We start from the raw sequence: 24,602 nt of genomic DNA on the forward strand, positions 1-24,602 counted from the left end.
GTTGCTAATGGGCCCATTTTACAGACTAGGAGACAGAGGCCCAGCGGGGCAGCTTGACAGAGCCGAGTCTTGAACCGGCTGTCTGGCTTGCCAGCACCCCCAAGCTTGCGGACTGGCCTCCCCGCGGAGTGTCCACCTGGCTCCAGTCGCCTCTCTGCCCCTGCCCTGGGGCTTCTCCGAGCTCCTCTTTCTCTCCTCCTGCCTGGGGGTCTCGGGATGAAAGGAGCCGAGGCCAGCGGCCTCTCCTGCGCACAGAAGCACAGGGGACACAGCGGCCTTCCTGCCTGCCCTGCCCTCGCGGGGGACCTTGGGAAAGGCCCGCCCCTCTCAGGCCTCAATTTCCTCAAATACTGAGGGTTAGTCTGGTGATTCCTGTGGCTCCTTCGGACTGTGCTCTTCATTTTCTAACTCCCAAAGTCCTAACTTGGCTTCTAGATTCTTCTTCACCCAGGGATCCGGCTTGGCTATCAAACAGCGAGGCCGCGCTGGGCACATCGGGTCCGCTCGGTATCTTTCCGTTCGCTGCCCAGAGCCGGAGCAGGTCCAGGAGTTCCCGCCGCGACGCAGGACCGGGTTGGCCGCTAAAACCTCCCCGACGCCCGCGTCCGGACCCTCGCAGCTCCGCCAGGCCCCGTCCGCCTCCTGCACCGCCTCCCTGGCGCAGTGTCCCGAGAACAGGTTAAATCAGTTTCGGATGCTGCTTCCGCGCTCCCACCCTTCGTCCTTCAGAGCCACGGGAGGGGCGAACGAGTCATTTTGCGTAATTGAGGTCTTTCTAAACTCTTCTTTTTCTCTGCCCCGGGCACCCAGCTCCTCTACTCTCCAGTCGCAGACTGACTTGAGGGGGAAAGTCTGCAGGCCCCAGGCCTCTGAGCGCAGGGAGGCGTCCGGAGGCTGCTGGCCCACCGTGCAGGCGAGCGCCCCTGCTCCCTGCTTCAGCGCTGCAGGAGCCGCTGCAGTCTAGATCACCGCCTGCTCCCCATTTTGGATGAATCGGGACCCCTTAGGTTCAGGACTATTTCCAAAACTCTAGGGCCACATAGCTCTCCCCGACCCCTCCTGGAGTTCCAATCTCAATGGTCACCCCCAGGAGACGCCCAGGCCGCCCCTCAACTAGACCACTAGGAACAAAGCACAGGGGCCTGGTGCTCAGGGGCCAGACCACAGCCAGCCCATCCCTGCAACCTGCTCAGGGCCAAGCAATTCTGGGTCCCAAGGCCTGCAGCCTCGCTTCGCAGCACTGGAACCTACAGACCCAGTTTAACATTTGCAGGAGCATATACACACCACTTCCCAATTTTTAGTCGCTTTCCTGGAAATCCCCAAACAAGAAGTGGCTAGCAATTAGCCCCTTTCTCCAGGCCTCAATTTCTGGCTTACTTGAAATCATTTAATCGTCTGGTCATTTCTTTGTAATTTGTATTTCCAGTGGGGTGGGAGGGGGACAGGAGAGAAGGCTTATGTCCTGTCTGGGCTCCACACCTGCTTTGCAGCATGTGGATTAAGAAACGGTTCACCCGAGCAAACCAGTTACCATCCCTCCTCCCAGGGTTGGAAGGAGACTTGGCTCTTATAAAACCCAATTCTCCTTTAACTTTCACTGAAAACTTCAGCAGGGGAGGAATCATCTCTACTTCGGTGGAGGGCCCACAAATAGCGTCCACTGGGCCGCAGCTCCCAGCGGGACGGGCAGGAGTGGGGGGGGGCATCTCGGTTGATCGGGGTTGGAAAGGAAAAGAACTTTCCCTTCTAAGAGCTCTGGGCTGTGGCAGTCAGGTCACAGGCTCCTGCTCCAGGGAGGAAAGTGCCCGCCTGGCCGCACAGTGCAGCTGGAAGGCTCCGGTGAGGACAGGCCACCGCTTCTGGCCCCCTCGGCTCCCTGTCCAGTGGCGCTCGGCTCCCCTGCCAGCACGCTGCAGAGCTGGAGGTCACGCTGGGGGACAGGCCCTAGGATCTCCACCTGGGAGGTGGTGTAAAGGGCAGTTTATGAACCAGAGACGATTACAAATAACAGACTTAGGGGCGCCCACCGTAAAGAGGTCGAGTTTACTGACTTTAGGTCGATTGCCTGGCCTGGAACTGCCTTAATGGAGGCGCCCTGCACTGGAGAGACACCTGTCGCGGCTCTGCAGCGACCCTCCCCGTGCCCTGTGGCTGAAGTTGTCTCCCTAGTCGTGCACTGGCTTCTGATGCTCCAGAGGCTGCCACAGCTCTAGTGGCTCCTCGGCCTTCAGGTTGGGGGGTGCCCATCGGGTGCTGGAGCAGAGCGTCTCAGACAAGCGTCCTAATCCCTTCCGCCAGGCCGCAGGCAACATGGCTGGGGACAGAGACATTGGAAGGTGGTCGGTTCAGAACCACCGGGACACCAAAAGGGATGCCGTGGTGATCAGGCCTCCTCCAGCCCTGCTGCTCAGAGGTGCCCACCTGGCAGCTACTGTCACCCACAGGCCGTGTGCTGGCAGGGAATGCCCACCCAGTGCGCCACCACTTCTGACCACTGAGAGCCTGCTGGGCCCGTGGGTCCTGGCGACCCTTGCCCACCACGGCACCTGCCCCTCCAGGCTTATAATCCAATCTAGAAAAGAAGACTATGCTCAGGCCTGCCTGCCATTTCCGAATTAACCGCCTCCCTTTCTCCCCTGCCCCATCTCGGCTCACCTGTTTGAGCAGTCTCTGCCACCCTGACCTCCAGAGCCCCAGCCCCAAGAATGGCGAGCAGAGAAGAGACCACCTGAGAGGCCCGAGTCTGAGGCCCAAGTCCCTGCAAGTGCTCTGCTGGGAGCTGGGGCCTGCAGGGCCTGGGTCTCCCAGTGTACTCCACTCTCTCCCAGGGGCCAGCAAGACGCTTCACCTCCGGCCCCGGGTGCACCGTGCTTCCCCTCCACGGAAAGAAAGTAGGAAGGAAAAAATAAAAGGGGGAGTTAAAGAAGTGAAGAAAGGAAGGAAGGAAAGAAGAAAGACCAGATTGGACTAGTGCGCTCATGGAACGATCCCTGGTTCGCCCCCCCTACCCCCCAGCCCTGGGCCAGAAGATGGCCTGGTCTCTCTGTCACCAGGGCCCTGGCCCCTCTCTCCAGGAGGACCCGAAGTTCCCGGAGCGACCTCCCCAAGATGTTTTGGCACCAGCCGGAAGGCTCAGGCAGCCCCTCCGGGCCAGCTCTGGCTCCCCGCTTGGGTCCCCTAGTGCTCCCGGCCGCCCACCTGCGGCCTCACCTTCGGGAAAGACAGCGCGCATCTTCAGGTAGCTCGTGGTGAGTCGGATGATGGACGCCTTGTCCAGCTGCGAGGTGATGGCCGATGGCAGCGGGAGCAGCTTGGCCAGCTCATAAAACTCGCCATTTTCCTTCTCCCTCCTGGTCTTGGCCGCATTCTTCGACTTCTCCTTCATCGCGCCTCGGCTCCGGGCATATTAGACCCGGCCGTGCTCCAGGCCCGCGGAGCTCCGCTCTGGCTGCAGCGGCGGCGATGGGGAAGGGGGCCCCGCAGACCAGGTGAGCGTGGGGCGCCGGCCGCGGGCAGGTGCGTGGGGCCGACCAGGGGCACCAAGACGCCTCTCTGCAGCCGTGGGCCGGGAGCTCGGCGCAACCCGGGGGCGCCGCCCCGCGCTCCTCCCGCCACCGCCCCGGGCGCAGCCTCCTCCGGGCCGGACTGTTCCGCGGCGACCAGAGCCCTGGCTTCCCGCTCGCTTCGGCTCGCTCTTCCTTCCTCTCTCTTGTCTCCCCTGCCTCGGCTTTCCTTAGGGGTGGAGAGTGGCCGGCGAGGAGGCGGCGGTGCGGTTTAGTCCTTGACCGGGTGTTCGTACGCGCTGCCGCGAGGCCCCTCCGGGCTGGAGGACGGCACGGGCGGCTGCGGCTGCGGAGCCATGGAGCGGGAGGGGAGCGGACGCGGCTGGGGCCCGGCCCGGGGGCGCTCTCCTGCCCTCCCTGGCGGTTCCCTGTGCCTGGAGATGCGGCGCCCGGAGCCCGTGATCTGTCGCGAGGCGCAGAAGCTCAGCGGTCCACGTGCAACCGAGCCGCGTTTGTTTATGGCGGACCCGCCTTCGGGCGGAGCACTCGGCCGCCGCGGCCCGGGGGGGAGGGGGGGCAGGAAGGGGGGGAGGGACCGCGGCGGGGGCGGGGGCGGCCAATCTCGCCTACCGACCCCACCGCGGCCCCGGAGTCACAGGCGCGCCTCCACGTCGCTGCCTCCAGGGACTCTCCCAGGAGAGACCCGCGCGCTCCCGGCCTCGAGGAAATCGCGGTGAGCGCATAAGGCGCGCGGCGGGGACCGGCTCTGGCGAGCGGGTCGCGGGACCTGGGCGCTAGGAGGAGCGGCGGGGAGGGGCGGAGGAGGAAGGGAGGGAGGAAGCGGTGCGGAGACCTCCTCTGTGGCTCCCGCGCAGGTACTGGGCGGGCGCTGCCTGAGTGCCCTGCGGAGGAGGACTGAGTCCTCCGAGCCCGCGCGGGCACCGAGCCCTCGCTCTCCCCAGTTTGCAGGTCCGAGAGCCGAAAGTGGTGGTGGTGGGGAGGCCAGAGGGGAAGGACCACTCCCCCTCCCCAGGAAGCGGCGCGAGTAGGGCTCGGAAGTGACCCTTATGCCCTTTCTCTCCTGTAAACGGGAGAGCGAAAGGAGATTGGCGCCTTCCCGCGGAGGGGTTGGAGGCCGCGGGGACGCGCGGATCGGACGGAGAGAGGGGCGGGGGAGCCGAACCTACCGGTGAGGCCTTGCCCTGGGCAGCGGCGGGAACAGGGCCCAATAGTACCCGCCCCTGAAGACCGGTCCAGTGCGGCAGGAATTTCAGGGAAGCCGGCTGGGGCGGGTGCTTCAGGGCGAGGAGCACCGAGCGAGGGTCATCGGACAAGCGTTCGTGGTGGCCAGGGTGATGCGGGCAGGAGGCAGTTGGCGTAGGGAGGCGCAGTCGGAGACGCGGCCGGCCGTAGGGCGTCCCGGCGCTTTCCCTCAGGGCCACACTGGACCTCGAGTATACACCACCCCACCCCGACCCTGTGCCTGCAACCCCGGAGGATCCTCCTAGCTACCCCGGCCACGAAGTAGCCCCCCATCCCTTCCCTTCTAGAAGCCCGAACCCTCCGGACGCGGTGTGGAGGCATGCTCTGGGAGGACTCCAGCTTCCTGGCGCGCGGGGTCAGAGGGCAGCCGCAGTGGACGCAGGGCGCGGGGTCCTGGGGTCCCTCGGACGCGTGCCGAGGCTGTAGGCTGTGGGGGCCTGATCTGGAGGTCAGCTCGGGAGGGGAGACGCCGGAGCCTTGGGGCCCAGCGCTAGGATCTCCGTCTAGGTGCCTTCTCTCTCCCCCGGCCCGGGAGGAGCCTGCGGCTCCGCGCGCTCACTGCCATTACAATGACTTGGTACTCGCCTCCCTCCCCCGCCTCTGGAGGGCAGGGCCTACGGCGACCTCGTCGGCAGCAGGCGCTCCTGACCCTTTCCAGGGACCCCTTTGAAGGTCAGAAGTTCAATGGCGTTGGAGGCGTCGTAGTTCCCTCGGTGGGCAGGACAGCGTGCGCAGACCCCGGCTCGGCCTCATCTGCTCCGGCGCCCTGCGGAACCCACAGCCGTGGCCTTGCTCGAAACCACCGAGCCGCGCGAGCTTCGGAGTTGGTACCTCCCCACCAAATGCCGGGCGCATGTAGGAACCAGCACTTTTCCTTGGGGTTTCGGATCCAGGAGCGCTTTCCTTTTTCCAGCCGTGCGCGCAGAGGGTCGGGGGTGGGGCGCGCGAGCGGCTCGGGTACGCAGTGGCCAAACGCAAGGCTCCCGGCCCGCTTCCCCGCCCGGCGTCCCGCACCCCGCTGCGGGGACAGCTGTGGTCTCCCGGCTTCCGGGAGAAGGAGCTCCAGGGGGGAAGGGATTGCCGCCTGGGCCCCGCCGCCGCTTGCTCAGGCCGCCCCCGTGTGCGCTCCGGCACCTTCCTGGCTTCGGGAGGATTTAAGGCTTCCCTCACCCCCACGATTTCCGATCCTCAATTATGCACCCGGGAGAATTACTCCTGGGCTTGAAAGGGATTACCCAGATCGCAGGAACATGGTTAAGTGGAAGTGGGAGAAACTCGACAAGTAACAGGAACAGAAACGTTCCTTAAACCAAAGTTCCCGGATTTCACGGGAAATTGTACTTGAGATCTCGGTACCCGGTCTTCAGCAGTGGCAGCCGCTGTTGCATCTGCGAGACAGGTTCGAATCGCGTGGTGTGAGACGTAGCATAACGGAGCGTTTGAAGATTCGCAGATGTTTGGCTGTGGGGCACTTTAGGGCCCACAGTGTGCCCCAGCAAACGCCCAAGTGGGCCTTTTATCACCCTCCCCCCAACACATTCATTCAACACACACACACAGCGCGCGGAGATGGGCCTGGGCTCCCGCACAGCACCACCGAAAGAACCCAAAGTACTTCGGCGCGAACTTCGAGGTTTCGCCAGGTGGGAAGAATAGTCATGTCTGCGTGGAATGGTGAAGGAAGAACCCCTGAGCTTGGATGGGGTCGTCCCAGGGCTCTCCCTGCCGAAGGGAAAGCCTGAGGCCCTTAGGACACCCACAGGATAGAAGCTCTGTGTAAATTGTAAAAAGCACTAAACGCGTGCTAATTGGAGTAATCAGAAGCCGGCCGGTGGCCGCCGGTTGGGACACCTACTGCGTATTCCTTGCTCCAGGGCTCCTGGTGCAGGGAGTACCTCCTAGTCTATACTTTGAGTCGAAAGTCGAGCGCGTTGCGCAGAGCACGGAGACGGGCCCGCAGGGGAGAAGCATAGGGCAACGAAAGACCCCTCAGTCCCGGGCATCACCCAGAAACGGCGGTTCTCCTACTGGCCCAGAAGGAGTTGGTAGAATCTAGAATGACAAGAGGCTGGGGGCAGGAAGGGGGCAGGTGGAAAGAGGGGTCGGACACCTTGAGTCCAATAAGCTTTTGCCGCGCTTGCGGGACGCCACCAGCCCCAGTCTGTCCTGCTTCCAGCGCCTAGGCGCACCCCGAGGCGCACGAGCACGCCTCCGCATACCCCCTACCTCTTAGAAATTTTCCATTAGGAAACTGATCTGGAAGAAATTGAGGCTCTAAGAGGAAAGGGGCGGGGCCCGGCCGCCTCACATCTGCTTGGATTTTCCGCTTCAGATGCTCCGCAACTGTTTTTCCCCGGGGCCGCACCCGGCGCCTACCTGAGGCCCATCCTCCGCGGAAACCGACTTTCGCGTGAGATCAAGGGGAAAACGCGCAGATGTTCCACTAGGGATGGGCTGCTGCGGTGGCAGAAAGGGATCAGAGACTTTGTCCCTAAGGAGGTGGGGAGGGGAGGACTTCTCCCAGGCCTAGCACTAGATTTGGGGGAAGGGGTTGGAACCTCTGAAGTGGTGTTTAAGGAGAACTTCAACCGCCCAAACAAGCCGAGACAGCAGAAAACCCAGGACTATGGAGATGTGAACCTATTCCACTTATAAACTCTTGTCTACACAGGCAATTAGCATGATGTGGTTACTTCAGAAAATCCCGCTTGGGTTCAGCATCACAAATATGAGTATTTCAAGGCTGGGAGGCGCGTTTGGTCTAAGCTATCTGAAAAGGGACTTCGATTTTTCACTCCTTTCCTTGTGTAAGAAAAGGAAACTTTTCTGCGGTCATCAGCTTTTTCTGCGGTCATCGCTACTCCCAGAAAGGCTCGGACAACAATTACAATATTACTACCCATTGTGTAAAAGTAATTACAGATATCCAGAGCAATTTCGTAATGATTCGTTCCTTGAGAGGTCGAGACAGTAACTCGCTCTGCTCACACATTCCTAAGTAGTAGAGGGAGAGAAGTTTATTTCTTTTTGTTTTGTTTTGTTTTGCTTTTAATAAGTTATTTCACTGGAAGTTACCCCTTAGGAGAAAGTGTTTGCTTTTAGGTTGGTCGGCTTCTGATTATTTGATTACGTCACAGTAACTAGGGCAGATCCGCCCTCCTGCACAGGGTCCTGGGGTCCCTTGGTGCTTGTGTGTTCGGTCCTCCGCAGGGTGCCCCAAGTGGCTCTGCGGGGGGGTGGGACGGGGCGGGGGAGGGAAGGAGGCACCACCCAGTGGGGGATTGTTCCCGCCTCCCAGTCGCCTATCCCAGCCTGCTCGAGGCTGACTCTGCTCCCTGGGATTCCGAAAAGAGCGCAGTCCTTCTCGGACTTGGTTGTCCGGGACGACTTCGGGTTCTGGGATTGCAGGCTTGAGGGGGCCCTCTGGGGCAGTGCCTCCTATCCGAGGAACAGAGTAGCTACTGCCTACTTCTCTCCCTCACTCAAGGCGATGCATTTAGGGATCAAAATCAGTGTCACTGGTAATTAATTGTAGTGATTAGCACAGTCCCCAGCGAGGGCCACAGGGAGCCATTGAAGCCGCGCCAGGTTTGGGGAAACGGCCACACGTTTCTTCTAATTTTACCTGGGGGGCGGGGGGGGGTTGGTGGTGGTGAGAGGGCAGCCCTTTCCTCTGCACTCCTTCGCTGTCTCCCAGACCCGTTCCCGCTTTCTCCCCCGTCTCTGAGAAGGTGCCCGGGACTTTGGCACCCCTCCCCGTGCACACACATCCAGCGTCCTCCGGAGAGAGCGAGGATTCTGTTGGAGCGCACGCAGCGCCCGGCGCCCAGGAGCGGCGCTCAGGGACCGGCCAGGGATACGGGCCGAAGGAGAGGGGAGCCGAGTGTCCTGCGCCGACCTCCTGCGACCCTTCTACGACCCGGCGGCACGAAGCCTCTGCAGCCCGCTCCCAGAGTGCTCTCGCTCCGGCTTAACAGAAACGTCGCCTCAAAATCCTGGTTCGGGGAGAGGCAGCCCATCCGCTCCCCGGCAAAACCTCGCTTTTCGCCTCCAGCGAGCCCGCGATCGTGTCTGGAAACCCTTGAGCTGGAGGAGTCTTTGCAGTCTGGTGTGCGCTGAAATTCCTCAGTGGTTATATCAATGACATGCCGCCTTGAAATACGAAAACCAATTAGTTCATTAACGACGGCGCTGAAACCGCCTTTCAAAAACATCAACCAAAACTTTTCCTTAAAAAAAAAAAATCTACCCACCAGAGACACATATTTCTGCACATCAAAGAAAGCACAAACATGATAGGCTTAATTTTCTTTTCCTAGCAGGTAATAATAGTAACAGCCAACCCTTAATGTAAGGCTGACTATAATATAGGGCTATTACAGTACTTTAAAGACACAAACTCGTTTTATTTAATTAATGTAATTATTAATATAATGTTCGCAAAGCAAAGCGAACATTGAGGGAAACCTTCCTAATCTGAACAAATCTGTAGGAAGAGGTACGCTAATTCATTCGCGGTTTAGTAGAGAAAGTTACAGGAAAGGCCAGCGGGCAGGCGGGCCGGCTGGATCGGCTCCCTCCAGCCTGGCCTGACCGCGCGCAGCCGTCCCAACCCGGGGCGTGGGCATCTTCCTGCGTCGCGCAGATTTTTATTTTTTTCTTTAGTTTTAAGGGCTGGCATGGAAGGCGGGTTTCCTGAGAGGTGTGTATCCGGGAACACACTCTTCCATCCGTGGAGGAGAAGGAGGAGACGCCCACAGCAGAGGGCCGTCCCGCGTCAGAGGTTTTGGGCGCGCCAAAGCCAGACTTCAGAGCGGCGGGGGGCCACGCCGGTAGGGGGACCGCACCCCATCCGGCATGGCACGCAGGCGGTGGCGGGGCCCCCTCGCCGGCTCTCCCTGTCCTGGGACGAAATCCGGCTTTGGAACCTGCGGGTCCCACTCGGGGACACGGGCCGAGCTTCAGGCTTCCCCGTCGCCAGAGGTCTTCTCAATTCCGCAGAAGAGACTCGGGACTCCTACTCCCCGCGCTGGGTGAGGGCCCAGAAGGAGATTGTTTCGGACAGACTTTGCGGTGTGGTTCCCGCCTTTTGCGCTCTCGGAGTCTCGGGATCGCCCGCGTGGTTAGAAACGCGGCCTGGGCAGGTTGGCGGAAGGGGGCGCAATGCGCACGGCCACTGGAGAGGCTCAGTAAACACAGAGGGGTCAGGGGCCTTGGTGCGCACGGAGCGGGCGCAGTGCACGAGGGAGTGGGGAGCTCGAGAGCACGCGTGCGCGCAGCGTTCACGGCTGGGGCGCAGTGTACACTGGGGAGGGCCTCGGTGCGCACGTAGCCAAGCGGGCGGGGAGCTGGAGCGGACGCGGCTGTGCGCGCTGGGAGGTGTGCGGCACGCTCACTTGCGTGAGTGGGGCCGTGCGCACCTCGTCTGGTGCTAGCCCGTCTCCCGTGCCCCCTGTACCGCTCGGCCTCGGCTCCGCTCCTCCTCCCGGATTCTTTCCACGTGGGAAGTAGGGACCAGAGCGACCCGGGGCCCGCGTGAGGTCTGGGGAGTGGGTGAGAGCCGGTGTATGTGGATGAAGGGAAGTCTGGTAGAAATTAAGGGGCCCGTACTTTCATCTTGGCTTCGCCAAAGATCCCTGAGCCGTCCCCAGCTCGCGCGCTCTTAGACCGGATCTGGAGTCGAGTTCTCACTCTGGTGGCTCAGCCTTCTTGGAGGGAGATCCGGCGTGGTTCCCAGATTGAGGAAGAAGGTCCAGCTCCCCTCCGCCGTTCTTCTCCCCCTCTTAACTGCCCCAAGACAGAATTCCTTTTAGGTGCCAGAGCAAATACCCTGGAGGAGGAGGCACGGGGTAGAGCACGTTTTCGTATAAAAGGAGAATTTTAAATTTAACACTTTTCCTCAATTCAGGAATATTTTCCCTGGCAAAAGTATCGGTTAGCTGATAAACTACAGGGTGGATTCAAACTGTGTGGCTTATGAATATTTTTGGCTCCGACTCCAGCACCGTCTTCATTTTTTAGAGAGCGGAAACAAAATAATCTTGGTTATAGCACCAACGTTCTTTTCGCCCAGCGGGTGTAGACAAAGACATTATTTAATCTGAGTACGGAATTCTCTGTACTTCTCTCCCAGAAGCTTTTGAACCAGGCGGGGTGAGCCTTCGGGCGCCGGGCAGATTTTCACGTTCAGGGGCACTTTGTCTTCGCTTTCCCTTTTACGCGAGGGGTGGTCAGGGTGTGAGTGTGCGCGTGGCTTCATGGAGTTGTGCAAATGCTACGCCGTTCCCAAGATCGAAGCTCATTAAACCGCTTTATTATGGTGGTGTGAGACCTAGTTTCAATCTTGCATTTCATTTTGAAGCGTTCCTACCAATTGCTGGGCCCTGAGCAGGGCGTGGGGGGCGGGGAGAGGCAGATACTTGGAAGAGTTTATTGCGAAATCTAACTTTTGAATAAATACAAGACGGCGTGGGGAAAGAAACGGGCGGTGGTGAACGCCGTCGGAGGAGAGTGGCCCGGTGACCTGGCGAGGCAACAGGCGCCAGGTGCCACGTCTTTTGGGGTTCTCAGCACGGTCTGGACCGAAAGCGATAGCCTCAAACAAACACTTGTTGAACACTTTAAACACGGTAGTGAGCACTGGAGAGCGCCTGTGTGAGTCCGGTTTACTCCCTGGACCGTTGGGGGCCAGGGAGGGAAAAGCCCAGCGCCATGACTCCCCATGCACAAATAATTTTAGTGTTTATTGATGTCTACTTAAAGTAATTGACCAGAAAATACCTCCGTGTTTAAGCAACATAAAGAGTGCTCCATTGAAAGCTAATTGACCTATTTATATTTCTGTTTAGCTTGATGTCTACATCGTTATTTTTGCAGAAGCTGTCAACTCTGCCAAAGGAAGGAAAGTGGAAGCCGGGGAAGCTGCACCTGCAGAAAGTGCTAGAATTTCCAGGCTAACCCCCACCCAACTGTCCTTTAAGAGTACTTGGACCTTACCTGATTGTTTGAGATCCAGCAGTTGGATTTTCCTAAGTAAATCCCAGAAATGGAAATTTGTGCTCATTATCGTGCACAAACACTTTAATTTCTGAGTGGCCTGGATTGATCCAGCAGGCAAAAGGTCCTTCCTGCGGTGGACGTAGCAGATCCTGTGAAAGCTGAAAACTTTCAGCCGAGGGTAGAAAGGCAATAATTTAGACACACAGAGACAATCCCTAGCTAGAAGAAAAGAAAAAATGCTCCAAGTGAAGTTAGAAAATTTGTATTTGTACAAAAATCCTTTGAACCTTATTTGACAGTAAATGTATTTTGCTAGTTATGTGGGTGGATCTGAATTTCTCAGCGACCCTTTGCATGTGTGAATCTGAGATTCATTCTCAGCAAAGATGACTAATGGATCTTTTAGGAATGTATGCTTTAAAGTTGATTTTCTGCATTGGTTGTGGAAGCAGCTTCACTTTAGATACTTTATGAGATGGTTGTCAAGGGAACCTTGGGTAAAATTTCTCAGGAGTGTCTCTAAAAAACATAATTCGTAATTAAAAAGTGATTCATAGAAATCACCAGAAAAATTATGGCAAGTTATGTTCAAACATGTTTTTAGGCCATGTGGAATAAATAAAATCATTAAGGTCTGGTTGGGTAAGACTGCCTCTCAGCCTTCCTCTGACTGTGCCAGGAGGACCTGATATAGTTTCATGGACAGGAGAGCAGCCTGTGGAATATGAGCCAAAGGGCATCTGCATTTTCTCCAGGTATTTCCTACATTGATAATACAAGTTATAACTCCATCCCTTTAAAGACCCCTGAATAGTATAGTACAAGAGGTGGGTAAGGTAACACTAAAAGGAGTATCTTTAATAACCTTAGGGTTTGGGTTTTTTTTAAGGGGCAGTAAAGACTGGAGAAAACCCCATGTGATAGACTCTGAAAGAATGAACCCATTGGAACATAGACCCACCTGATTACAGGTCAGATGAGGTGGTTTGGCACCTGAGTGGTGAAATTCTCAAGACAGACCCTCTTGCCACCAAACTTTGCTCTGCAGGAAAAAGCAATTCATTGAGATCCCAAGGCTTTAGCAGTGCAAACCTCTTTAGCTGATTGTGATATAGGTACAACTGCTTCCTGGTGGAGAAGTAGGGCCGGGCTTGTCAAGGCAATTTAGTGGCCTGCACTGGTTAATGCAGCTTCCAAAGGCGTTGGGTTTATAGTCTAACTTATTTTGGGCATTGGTGGACTGTGGCTATGTATGTAGGTTGCTAATATTTATATGGAGAATCAGCATTTACTAGGGAAGCTATTAAATAATCCAAACAGAAACAGTTGCACTTGCTAAAAAATGCTCCCGCTGAACTACTACCTAAAAGAATAGATGCAATTTCCAACCCCGTGTGTGGTCACCCAGATGCGCCGTGGTGTAACTTATTAAGTCATTTTCGACCTCTTTGCAGTCAACTAAATCAGGGGACTGTGTGGTGAGTCACCTGGCGTGTGAAGGTGGCTAAAGCAGACAGATCGAGGGCTGCATGTTCCAGGCGCTCATTATTCATGTGTAGTCTAGAGCTGGCCTCACTTAGGAGCTTGTACATTATGGATCAAAAGGAGTGCAGTTCTTTGCACTGGGGAGTCCTCCCGCTCTCCTGCTTGCACACATGCTGTTACTCATTCAGGAGATATCCCTGGGTGGCCACAGTGTGCCAGGCGCAGAGCCAGGCATTCGCATGATAAAAGTGAGTCCCTGCCATGGAGGCATTCTCCATCCTGATGATGACCTTGACTGAGAATCTGGCCTTCTAATGTGTATCAAGGTTCTTAGAAATGTTCACAGCTCTTGAGCTAGTAATTCTATTTCTCATCAACTAAGAGATAAGAAATGATGTCCTATGGAAATCATTCCTAATGTGAAAAATGCCTTTTTTAAATGAGTATTTGCACAGTGGTTAGGAGGGCAAGATTTGGTGTCAAATCTAGTTTGGCTTCTCTTTAACCCTGAGTTCTGGGATCTGTACATTGGGGATAGAAGCTACCTCCTAAGGAGATTGTGAATTTTAACTAAAATCATGTACCATACAATTCACCCATTTGAAGTGTACAATTCAGTGGTTTTTAGTATGTCCAGAGATATGTGCAATCATCCTCACAGTCAGTTTTAGAACATTTTCATCACCTCAGAAAGGAACCCTATTAGCTATTAACTCCCTAACCTCCAACTCCTATCACCAGTTCTAAGCAGCCACTAATCTACGTTGTCTCTGGATTTCCCTATTCTGGACTTTCATATGAATAGAATCATATGGTATGTGGTCTTATGTGTCCGGCTTCTTTCACTTAGCATGACATTTTCACAGCTCATCCATGTTGTGGGACGTATCAGGACTTCATTCCTTTTTATGGCCGAATAATATTCCATTGTATGGATATACCGCATTTTCTTTATCCATTCATTCATTGATGGTCATTTGAGTTGTTTCCACCTTTTGGCTGTAATGAATAATATGCCTCCAACTTTTATTTTTGCCTTGCAACAATTTTATGATAAATATTTAATAAATTTTATAACAAGGAAAATCTGGCCTGGGTAACTAGTACATTTGAGTTTGGTGTTAAGGAGAGGACAAGAGTGTAGATTTCATCCTTGGATCGGCCAGTTAGCTTAGTACACGTTAAAACTCTGTTCTAAGTCATATTTACGGGCTTCATCTGTATGCCCACGTCCAGCAGACTAGTTTATAAGTAGTGCTCTTGGTCACCAGAAGAATGAGACTATAAGCTCATCTCCACTAGTCAGAAATCAGCTCTGTGGCTGGTAGCACTGATTGTGGTAACCTATCAGAGGTCCTGAGATTTGGGTTTTGGTATTTTCGCTTTAAAAATTATATCTACTGGGTGTTGGAAATGTTCTGTATCTTGATCTGGGTTGTGGTTATATGAGATTCATGGGAAAAATTCATCAAGCCCCATACTTAAGACTTGTGTATGTTACAATATTTAACTATATGAAAGTTACACTCTGATTAAAGAAAAGAAGAAATTATAACCAAGCAGTTTCCCTCAGATCTCCCTCTCACTCACCCACTCCCAACTGCTGCTTCTTCCTTTCTGGCCATTTCTAAATGACCACAGGCTCATGCCACACAGCTGGGAAGGGACAGAGCTGGGATTTAATCCAGCTCTTACTCACTTGGTGTGGAGTGTTACTTTCACTAAGAACTCTTCCAGTGCCTAGAATCTACTGGATTTTTGAGACTTGGCCCCAAACCACATGGCTAATGAGTACTGAGGCTGGTCTAGGGGCCCAGATCTTCTGGATCTAGGGTGCATGCTTTGTCTGTCCTGTGTACCTCTTTACCCCCTGCACCTAGCATCATACTGGGCATGTAGTGGATGGCCAATAAATATTTATTGAGTCAGTGTTACCAAAGCAGTGTTATCACCAAAGGCCAAGCAGACTGCCCACTTGGCAGTTGCTGGAAAAACCAAGGCAGGAAATTCAATTCTTATTTTTTCCCCATGGCAACACCAGTGGATGTTGGTCTGTCACAAGCACATGGAAAGTTCCCACTGGAGGTATCAGAGCTCTCTGGCAAGACCCGTAAGTGTTAATTTTAGCTTTCAATGACTGATGCCCTTGTATAATTTAATGGGTCAGGAGGAGCATGAGCCAAAGCCAAGATTACTTGCTCCAAGAGATTTCCTTTCAGGTCGAGTACTTGCTGAGTTATTCAGTTTGTAGAAGACTTGCTACAGTTTGTAGAAGACTTGCTACTTGCACATTTATTTGGAGAAAGTTTCTGCTGTTTTGAGTCTAGCCTAATAATTGTAAGCGATTCCTTAAACGTATTAGCAATCTATCCTATCTATCAAATTTTCCCCGAGTTCATGCATTAAACATGAGTTCAACTCACAATGTCAAATGCCAAAAGGCTATAGCAATGACCATAAAACAAACAAAATACTTGCATGTCCCTAGATATTCTGAGTTGAAAGATACATAGGTTGAATGTCAATTACTTGGAATAAGGAAGTGAATATCCGCAGGGGTCTCCATGTCTACCCAATTTTCCTCCTTGAGTCCTGGTAGGAAATGAGGACGTTCTATGTAGAGAGGAGACGCCTGTGCTTCCGGAGGGATAATATCTCAGCCGCCATTTGCAGCTGCCCTGAGGTCACTGGGGACAGAAGGACTCTCTAGCTGAGCACAGATTCATGCATTTGATTTTGTGCATTGTCTGCTCACATACTGTACATAACCCATCACACTGGGCCTCAGGTGCATTAGCTGATGAAGGACCTTTCTGAACTGTTGCCTGGTGGTGGTCCCTGCTGGCCCATAGTACAGCTTCAGAAGGTTGTGTTCTTTTTTTAGGGTATGATAATGATATTGTAGTTAACCTTTTTAAAAAAAGGTTCTTATCTTTTAGAAAGAGACCAAATTATTTACAAATACCAAACTATTTTTATTTATTTAATTATTAAAATTTTTTTTTATTAGAGTATAGTTGCTTTACACTGTTGTGTTAGTTTCTGCTATACAGCAAAGTGAATCAGCCATACTTATACATACATCCCCTCTTTTTTGGATTTTCTTCCCATTTAGGTCAGAGCACCGAGTAGAGTTCCCTGTGCTATACGGTAGGTTCTCATTAGTTATCTATTTTATACATAGTAGTGTATATATGTCAATCCCAATTTCCCAGTTCATCCCACCCCAATACCAAACTATTTACAAATTTTAAAATATATCTAAAGGAGAAAGTGTAAGTTAGGATCTTATAAGAATTTTTCTCCAAGGGTACATCTGCTATTCCAACCTCTCAGGTGTGACCCCAGGGCATGGTCTCAGGAGTGCATTATAGACGAAAGCCAGGAGCTTCGTCTCAGCCAGTTCTGTGATCTTCTGACCTTCTCAAGAGGACAGTCTCACATGTGTTTCCCTCAGCATCTCCTCTCCCCTCCCCCTCTGTTATCACTGAGACTTTAACTGGTCTAAGCTGTGCCTTGAGGTATAAAGGGAAGCAGGGCCATCTACATAATTTGCAGGGCCCAAAGTAAAATGAAAATGTGAGGTTTCTTCAAAAACAGAAAAAAAGTGACATCGAAGGTATTAACATATAAAACTTTTCTTTTTTCTGTGGTCTCTCTCTCAACCTGTCATCATGTTTTTGTATTGCTATTTAATATCACTCCCCGCACCCCAGTCATGAGGATGCTTTCAAGGTGAGTACAGACCTTCACAGGTGTCCAAGGGCCCCACTGTGGGGCTTAGTACGCCTGCATGCAGCCCACCAGCTGCTGGTTCCCCCTCCTGCCTGCCCCGACACTGATACAGTCTGACCTGGCCAGAGGCAGCTAAGTCAAGCCAGGCATATCTCCTTCCCACAGCCTGTGGGCAGCCCCAAAGAATTATAATCTCTGCTCCAGGACACACTCTATACCTGCAACAGGGATGGATGAGAGGGCTTTTCTACCAAGTTGTCCGAAGAACATGCCATGTTGTCTGCAAATAATCACAATTTTATTTCTTGCTTCACAATCACCATATCTTTTATTTTATTTGTCTATTGCCTTATGGTGCTGACTAGACCTCCAATGCAATTTGGAAGAGAAGTCATTAGAACAGACATCCTTTCCTCATTTCTGGTCTCAAGAGGAAAGCTTGATTTCAGCATTAAATATCATGTTTGCTGCAGGTTTTTAAGATACTCCTTTTCCTGCAGATAGAGCAGTTTCCTTCCTATTTCATTGTCTTCTGGCTTCTGTTGTTCCTGTTGAAAAGTCAGTTGTTGGTCTCATTGTTGCTCCTTTGAATGTCATGTATCTTTTCTTTTCTCTAACTGCTTTTAAGATTTTTTTTTGTCTTTGGTTTCCATTAGTTTTACTGTTTTGCCTAGAAACAATTTTCTTTGTATTTATCCTGCTTGACTCTGTGGTTTAATGTCTTTTGTCATTTTGGAAAATTCTCAGCTAGTAAATCTTCAAATATCACTTCTTTTTGTCCCCTCCATCATCTTGTCTGCACTCCAGTTATACCTATGTTAGATTTTTACACTGAGTTCCGCTTGTTTCATATGCATGTTTCTGAATTGTTCACCCTTGAGATTTAGTCTGGTGTTCAGACTAAATCTGATTTCCCTTTCTCTCAGGGTATAGTCCTGAGATCCCAATCAAATGCTTTTGAAGCCTCAAGGCTCCTCCTCTCCGGCAGGCCTTGGATTCTAACTTTTGCATTTCTAGCAGCATGGCTTGTATTCGTTTCCTAGCATTGCCATAACAAATTACCACAAACTTGGTGGCTTAAAAACAACAGAAATTTATTCTCCCACAGTTCTGGAGGTCAGGAATCAAGGTGTCATCAGGGCCATGCTCCCTCTGAAGGCTTTAGCGAAGAATCCTTCCATGCCTCTTCTATCTTCTGGTGACCCCAAGCATTCCTGGATTTGTGGCTGCATCACTCCAATCTCTGGCTCTGTTGTCATACGGGCTTCCCGTGTGTCTCTGTGTCCTTGTCTCTTCCTATAAGGATGCCAGTTATTGAATTTAGGGCCCACTCTGAATCAGGATAATTTTATCTCAAGATAACAACTAATTACATATCCAAATAAGGTCACTTGCTGAAGTTCTCGGAATTTGGGGCTATAATATTTGCTGCTCTGATTCTACTGCCCACATATGTCTTTTTTTTTCAGTTTGTTTGTTTTCTACCTATCATGTTAGAGGCCAGGTCATGTTAGAATGCTAGGAAAAAAAAGTCTGTAACATGATGTTAGAGGATGGTGTCTAATATGGAACAGATCATAGAACAAGAACAGAAAGCAAAGCAAACAAGCAAACAAACAAACAAAAACAAGGGAAAGATCTTGGCCTGTCCACAGGTCAGAGAATGGGTCTGATTGGAAGCTCTAAGCAGTTTGGAAGGACATGTGGGCATCTGGGCTTCCCTGTGGGGTGATTGAGAGGCTATCTGATTTTTTCACTGCGGTCCCCAACTATGAGTATCTATAAGTGTTTTAACTGGGGCCATTTAGTTTCTTTTTGGTCAAATCCTCCCATTTCTTTCCTGGGGAAAAAACACCTCATTCCAGTGTTCTGGGAACTGAGTGGGAGAACTTGGCTGCTCAGCATATAGATGTTCACTTAATTCTCCTACTTTCCATCCAGGGTCCTGCTCCGACCTTCTACTCTGCCTGTTGTCTCTGAGTTCAGGGCCTCTATAAATGGAAGACTTGGAGACAAAAGCATTTCGAAAAGAAGCGTACTTTAAAAAGATCTGTAAAGAGTCTCCAGGGGCTAGAAGGAATAGATCATCAAATAAAAATACAACAGGTATCTAAAGGAAAAAAAAAATCCACAAAATTAACAAGGTTACTGAGATTACAGTTAGTCTGTGCATGGCAGAAAAACAGCAAACTCATCACATGATTGTCATATCCACAAAGGTCCTGATAAATCTCCAAACAGCAGCATTGCCAAAGTCTGGAATAAAGTTGTTTTTGCTAGGGAGCTAGTAACTTACAGGCAGGGCTCAAGATTTCCTTCATTTTTCTGACCCTGTTTTGTCTGTTTGTCTCAGGTACGACGTGTTTTTTCCTTTCTGACTATGGGATGAGATGTGCGTGATTACCCAAAATGAGATGCCATTTTGCTTCTACAGTTCCACCTGGTGGTCAAATTTCTGGTCCTGAGGCACATATTTAACCACATGAGTTTGTTTTAATGATTTTTTAATTCAATATTTATTCATGTGATGTTTTGCTTTATTTAATTAGTAGTTTTATCTACATAGGTATAAAAAGAGGTGAATAATAATAATAATAACAGTACACTCCTTGTGTATGGTTAACAAAACTAGAGTCTTATGCTACTAAGACCCAGGAGTTAACTTTGCCTGTGAACTTCCTACTCATTTGTGTCTGAAGAGTTTATTATTATCAGCTCATCTACTGAGAATAGGAACCAAGAACCAACCATTCATCTTTACCTGGTTTTGCCTGCAATGCCTATATCTGTAAGGACATCTCTTTCTCAAATTTGTCAATGCCTCGTTGGCCTGTGATTCTGTGAGTTGACTGGGATCAGCTGGATGGTTCTTCTGCTGCCCGGGGCTGCAGTCATCTTGGGGCTCGACTGGGCTGGGACATCCAAGATGGCTCATCCACCTGTGACAAGAACCCCTGGGCAGGACTATCTCTGGTGGAGTGCCTTGGGATTGAGAAGGCATGAAGGGCTCTCGTCCTGAGAACCAGGCTCTGGAAGGGGACAGGAGGGAGGCAAAGCCAGAAGCCAGCTCCAAAGTGTTGGGTGGCAGGGACATCTAGACAGCTGGGCTGGCTGGAATGCTGGATAGCGGGGCCTTTCTTTCTTTCTCCATGGAGTCCCAGGGCTCCCCTCTCTCTGCTCTGGTTTCTCCGTGGGCTCTTTTCAGCAGGTAGCTGCATATCTCACGAGGCAGCTCAAGGCTCCCAAAAGCATAAAAGCAGAATCTGCCAGGGCTTCTGGAGTCTTAGCCTGGACCTGGCACAGCATCACTCCTGCCATATTCTATTGGTTAAAACAACCACGGGCCAACCCAGATTCCAGAGGAGGGGAGATAAATAACATCTCTTAGTATGGAGAATGGAGAATGCAGAAAAACTTGGAATCATCTTTATTCTACCACACTAAACAAAATCTGTGTTAGTTGCCTGGGACTGCTGTAACAAATTACCACAAACTTGGTGGCTTGAAACAACAGAAATTTATTCTCTCACAGGTCCAGAGGACAGAATCCAAAATCAAGGTGTCAGCAGGGCTGCACTCCCTCCAAAGGCTCTAGAGAAGGAGCCTTCCTTGCCCCTTCCAGCTTCAGATGGCTCCAGGCATTCCTTGGCTTGTGGCTGCATCACTCCAATCTCTGCCCCTGTCTTCACATGGCTTTCTTCCCTGTGTCTGTATCACTAATATCTTTCCCCTTTCTCTCTCTCTCTTTCTCCTTTTTCTTTGTAAGACACTAACAATTGAATTTAGGGCCCATCTCAAATTCAGGATGATCTCATTCAAGAGCCTTATCTTGGGACTTCCCTGGCGCTCAGTGGTTAAGACTCCACGTTTCCTATGCAAGGAGCGAAGGTTCAATCCCTGGTCGGGAAACAAAGATCCCACATGCTGTGTGGCATGGCCTTAAGAAAAAATTCTTAACTTGATGACATTTGCAAAGACTCTATTTCCAAATAAGGTCGTATTCACAGGTACTGGGGATGAGGACTTGGATGTATCTTTTTGAGGGACAAAATTCAACTTGTAATGCAAGCATGACTCTTTTTATTTATCCTGCTTGGAATATGTTGTACTCTCTGGTGATGTGGCTACATGTTTTAAATAGTTCTGGAAAATTTAGTCATTCTCTTTTAAAATATTACCTTTCTTCCTTTCTCTCCAAATTTTCCTCCTGGGTTCCCAGTCATGTATGTACTAGTCCGGGGGCAATTTTTTTTTTTCTGTAAAAAGCCAGTGAGTAAATATTTTAGGCTTTGGAGGCCATATGGTCTCTGTCACAACTACTCAGCTCTATCGTATTGTAAAAAAAGCCATAGGCAATACACAATCAAATGAGTGTGGTGGTTCCAATAAAACTTTATTTACAAAAACAGGTGGCTGGATGACTTTGACACACAGGCCATAGTTTGCCAAGCTCTTTGCTAGATCTTCTTGTTCTTTTTCCATATCTTTTATACTTTTTCATATCTTTATCTCTTTCTCTCTGCTGTATTCTGGATAAGTTATTCAGATATATTTTCCAGTTCATGAATTCTCTCTTTAACAGTGTAATCTACTGTTTAACTTATCCATTGAGGGTTTTTTTCCATTGGTACAGAAACATTTGTTTTATTAAAAATAATCAATAATCTGTGTGCATTTCGCAAAGAATATAAAAAAGTGACTGACAAAGTACTAGATGCAAATTTAAATGAGAACTCCCTCCACTGGTGAATGATACATAAAAGGGTGACTTCTTCAGTATTTATATCCATTGCGCTTTTCTCCAACAGTTTTGTTATTAATTTTTAAACGTTCGATTTGTTTTTCTCCCTGATTCTACCAATTGATGCCTAATGTTTTCCTGTTGTTTATTCATACATTGTAAGTGTATCCATTCTTTAGATGTTTTATACTTCATAGTTCTGCATGCTGTTGCTACAATAGAAACATCTGTAGTCCTTGGGGATCTACAGCTGCTGTTTCTTGTTTCTGTTAGCTTTTGTTCATAGTGACTTGCCTTCCCAAGTATTTGTTGATTTTTGTTCGTGAGGTTGTGCTTCATTTTAATTTGTGGGATTCCTGCAAACTAACTTGAGAAGCCTTTCCTCCAAAGAAGGTCTACATCTCCTTTTACCCATAGATGCTAAAGCCCCCTCTTTTCCATACAGTTCACCCCAGAATCCTTCAAAGATTTTTTCTTAGAGTAAGAATCTCAGATTTCGGTCCCCCTACGGGATTCTACCTCAGGACAGCCCCACCGCCTCCCCGTTGCCATAGGTTCAGGCCAGTTCCCGCCACGCAGATACCTGGTTTCTGCAGCCCTGTCTCCCTCCTGGCCTCTCAGCCAGCTCATGACCACTCCTGTCCTAGCTCTTGGTGATTCCTGCTCAGCTTCTGGACACAGAAACCTGGAGAACCCCACCTCCCTCCTTTCCTCCCTGCCCCCTCTCAGACTCAGCTTTCCTTTGTCTGCATGTCTGTCTGTCTATTTTGTGGCAGCTCTGGAGATCTCTTCCATCTCCAGAAATATGTCGTGTCTGAGATCTTGTTGTGAAGCAAGCCAGCCCCAAAGCACTAGTTTCTCAGGGTCTGGAGACAGTTCTTTTGTGAAACTCAACTTGACACAGACATATACACTTTGGTAACTTGTTTGGTGTCACTTTAGGTGGGAACAAACAGACTTATAAATGGAGGAGCTTTGGTGCCTACCCCACAGGTAGATGTGAGGATTAAATGAGATCATCTATAAGGAAGATCGTATCCCTGGACACAAGGTAGGCACTTAATACATTTACTTCAACTGTAAAATGAGACGCACAAGGGACCTTCTCCAGGATTCAACCCTGCACGTGATTATTCACCTTCCCCTTAATCGTGTCTCCCTGTCCCATCCAATAGATTATCCTGCATTCCCACCATAACCCTTGCTCTGAGAAAATGCTAGGATAAATGTATACGTGAACCCTGCTTAAAAGTGTGGCCCCTTCCAGTGATATTAGTGTTTTGACCATGGGCAGGTCCAAAGGAAGGAAGCTCTAATTGTAGAATTTGGGACATTGACTTAGTTGTTTTGCAAGGTCAGAGGGGAGAGGTATTGGGGTTCTAAGCCTTGCTGGCGCCCCTGAAGTCACACTGAGTGTTCATCGGCCACTTGCTTAATCTGACAATAGAGACTGCAACATTTGGAGAAAGGCCTGTAATTATTCCTGGCCTTATTAACATGAACAGCTGAAAGAACATGATGCAAAATCCTCCTACATAGAAGCCCCCGCTGAAAAAACAACCAACCTACTACACACTCACATTTATTTAAATCTCTGAACAGAGTTGTTCTCTGCTGAGTTATAATGAGGAGTGAGTTTTCCGAGGGTGTGATTTATGAGCCTTTCACAGATGGGCTTTAAATGGGGCCACTGACAGTTCCACTCCAGCTATGGCTGGGCTGGGGGCTTTTTGGCCCAAAGGAGCCAAAAAGAGCTGGCGGGAGGCCAGAGAGGGGCGGGGTGGGCGGGTCCCATTGCCACGGGCCAGGGGCATGCAGCCAACCCCGGCTCTTCCACTTGTGATCTGTTCCACTCGGCGATGCTGGATTATTCAGTTTTGTTTCTCTCGAGGAAGAAATAACACATGTTGACATGAAGATTGAAAGTGGGATCTCTCCTGTGCCCCAGTCGGCACCAGAAATGGAAACATTAGCCCTTTTTTCCTGCTCATGCTTCTCTCTCCCTAGAACTGTTTGGTGGTAAAGTTAGCGTTTCACTTGATTTTTTTTTTCTTTCTCTCTACTGCATATTCCAACCAGGAGAGTGAGGATGGTATGGTCGATTGGAAAGTGCCCGCCCCCCTCAAGATATGTCGTCAGCCTAATGCCTGGAACCTGTGAATGAGACCTTGTTTGGAAAAAGGACTTTGCAGATGTGATTAAGTTGGGGATCCTGAGATGAGGCGCTCATCCTGGATCATCCAGGCAGGCCCTAAACACCATCACAGGTGTCCTTACAGGAGGGATGCAGATGGAGATTAGGCAGATGCGCCGAGGAGACGTGATGCAAAGATGGAGGGATGCAGCCACAAGCCAAGGAGCGCGGAGAAGTGCCAGCAGCTACCAGAAGCTAGAAGAGGAAAGGAAGGCTTCTCCCCCAGAGCCTGGGGAGGGAGTGCAGCCCTGCCAGTACCTTGATCTCAGACTTCTGGCCTCCAGAACTGTGAGACAATAAATTTTGGTTGTTTTAAGCCATCCAGTTTGTGGTAATTTGTTACAGCAGTCCTAGGAAACGGATGTAGCTGACTATGCCTCAAACACCCATTCCAGGAAATGGATAAGGTTGTAGTTTACATCCCAGTGTGCAGTTCCGCACTGCTTTGCTGAGGGGTGCCCGTCTGCTGGGGCAAGGCTTGTCCGGGAGCCCTAGAAAACGGAGCCTGCAGCAAAGCTTGTGTGCTAATACTTTTTTGGGTGGGAAGTGGTAGTGCAATCCCAAGGAAGCCAGAGTGAGGGAGAAAGGGGAGTGAGGCAGAAAGGGCGGGAAGGAAACACAGGCAAATGGCCACAGTTTCTTAGGGGATACGGCTGCGTGGCCCTGTGAGACATCTCAG

The 24,602-nt window shown here is 51.0% G+C and overlaps 1 protein-coding gene and 1 long non-coding RNA gene across 6 annotated transcripts in view; one reads left to right on the forward strand and one right to left on the reverse strand.

Annotated features, from left to right (window-relative positions):
• The window catches only part of SIM2 (SIM bHLH transcription factor 2), a 47,781-nt gene extending 42,790 nt beyond the window's left edge, over positions 1-4,991 (reverse strand). Inside the window, exons 1-2 of one of the 3 annotated variants that reach the window (XM_061193945.1) lie at positions 4,694-4,991; positions 3,214-4,587 (exon numbers count right to left, since the gene is read on the reverse strand). In XM_061193945.1, the coding sequence (XP_061049928.1) occupies positions 3,214-3,388 (175 nt within the window). In that variant the 5' untranslated portion in view covers positions 3,389-4,587; positions 4,694-4,991. Of the gene's footprint in view, positions 1-3,213 lie in introns of all 3 variants that reach the window. The other 2 variants (XM_061193944.1, XM_061193946.1) reach the window with 2 other exon arrangements.
• Positions 4,992-9,527: 4,536 nt separating this feature from the next.
• Positions 9,528-24,241, forward strand: LOC133093859 (uncharacterized). Of its 3 annotated transcripts, XR_009701325.1 has the most exons (4): positions 9,528-9,802; positions 16,369-16,403; positions 22,672-22,780; positions 23,809-24,241. It is a non-coding gene; the product is annotated as an uncharacterized LOC133093859 (long non-coding RNA). The 3 variants fall into 3 exon arrangements; XR_009701326.1 differs by lacking the exon at positions 16,369-16,403 and having other exon boundaries at positions 9,533-9,802; XR_009701327.1 differs by lacking the exons at positions 9,528-9,802; positions 16,369-16,403 and adding an exon at positions 16,969-16,988.
• Positions 24,242-24,602: the final 361 nt, after the last annotated feature.

Source organism: Eubalaena glacialis, chromosome 6, assembly GCF_028564815.1.
Source record: "Eubalaena glacialis isolate mEubGla1 chromosome 6, mEubGla1.1.hap2.+ XY, whole genome shotgun sequence".
NCBI lineage: Eukaryota > Metazoa > Chordata > Mammalia > Artiodactyla > Balaenidae > Eubalaena > Eubalaena glacialis.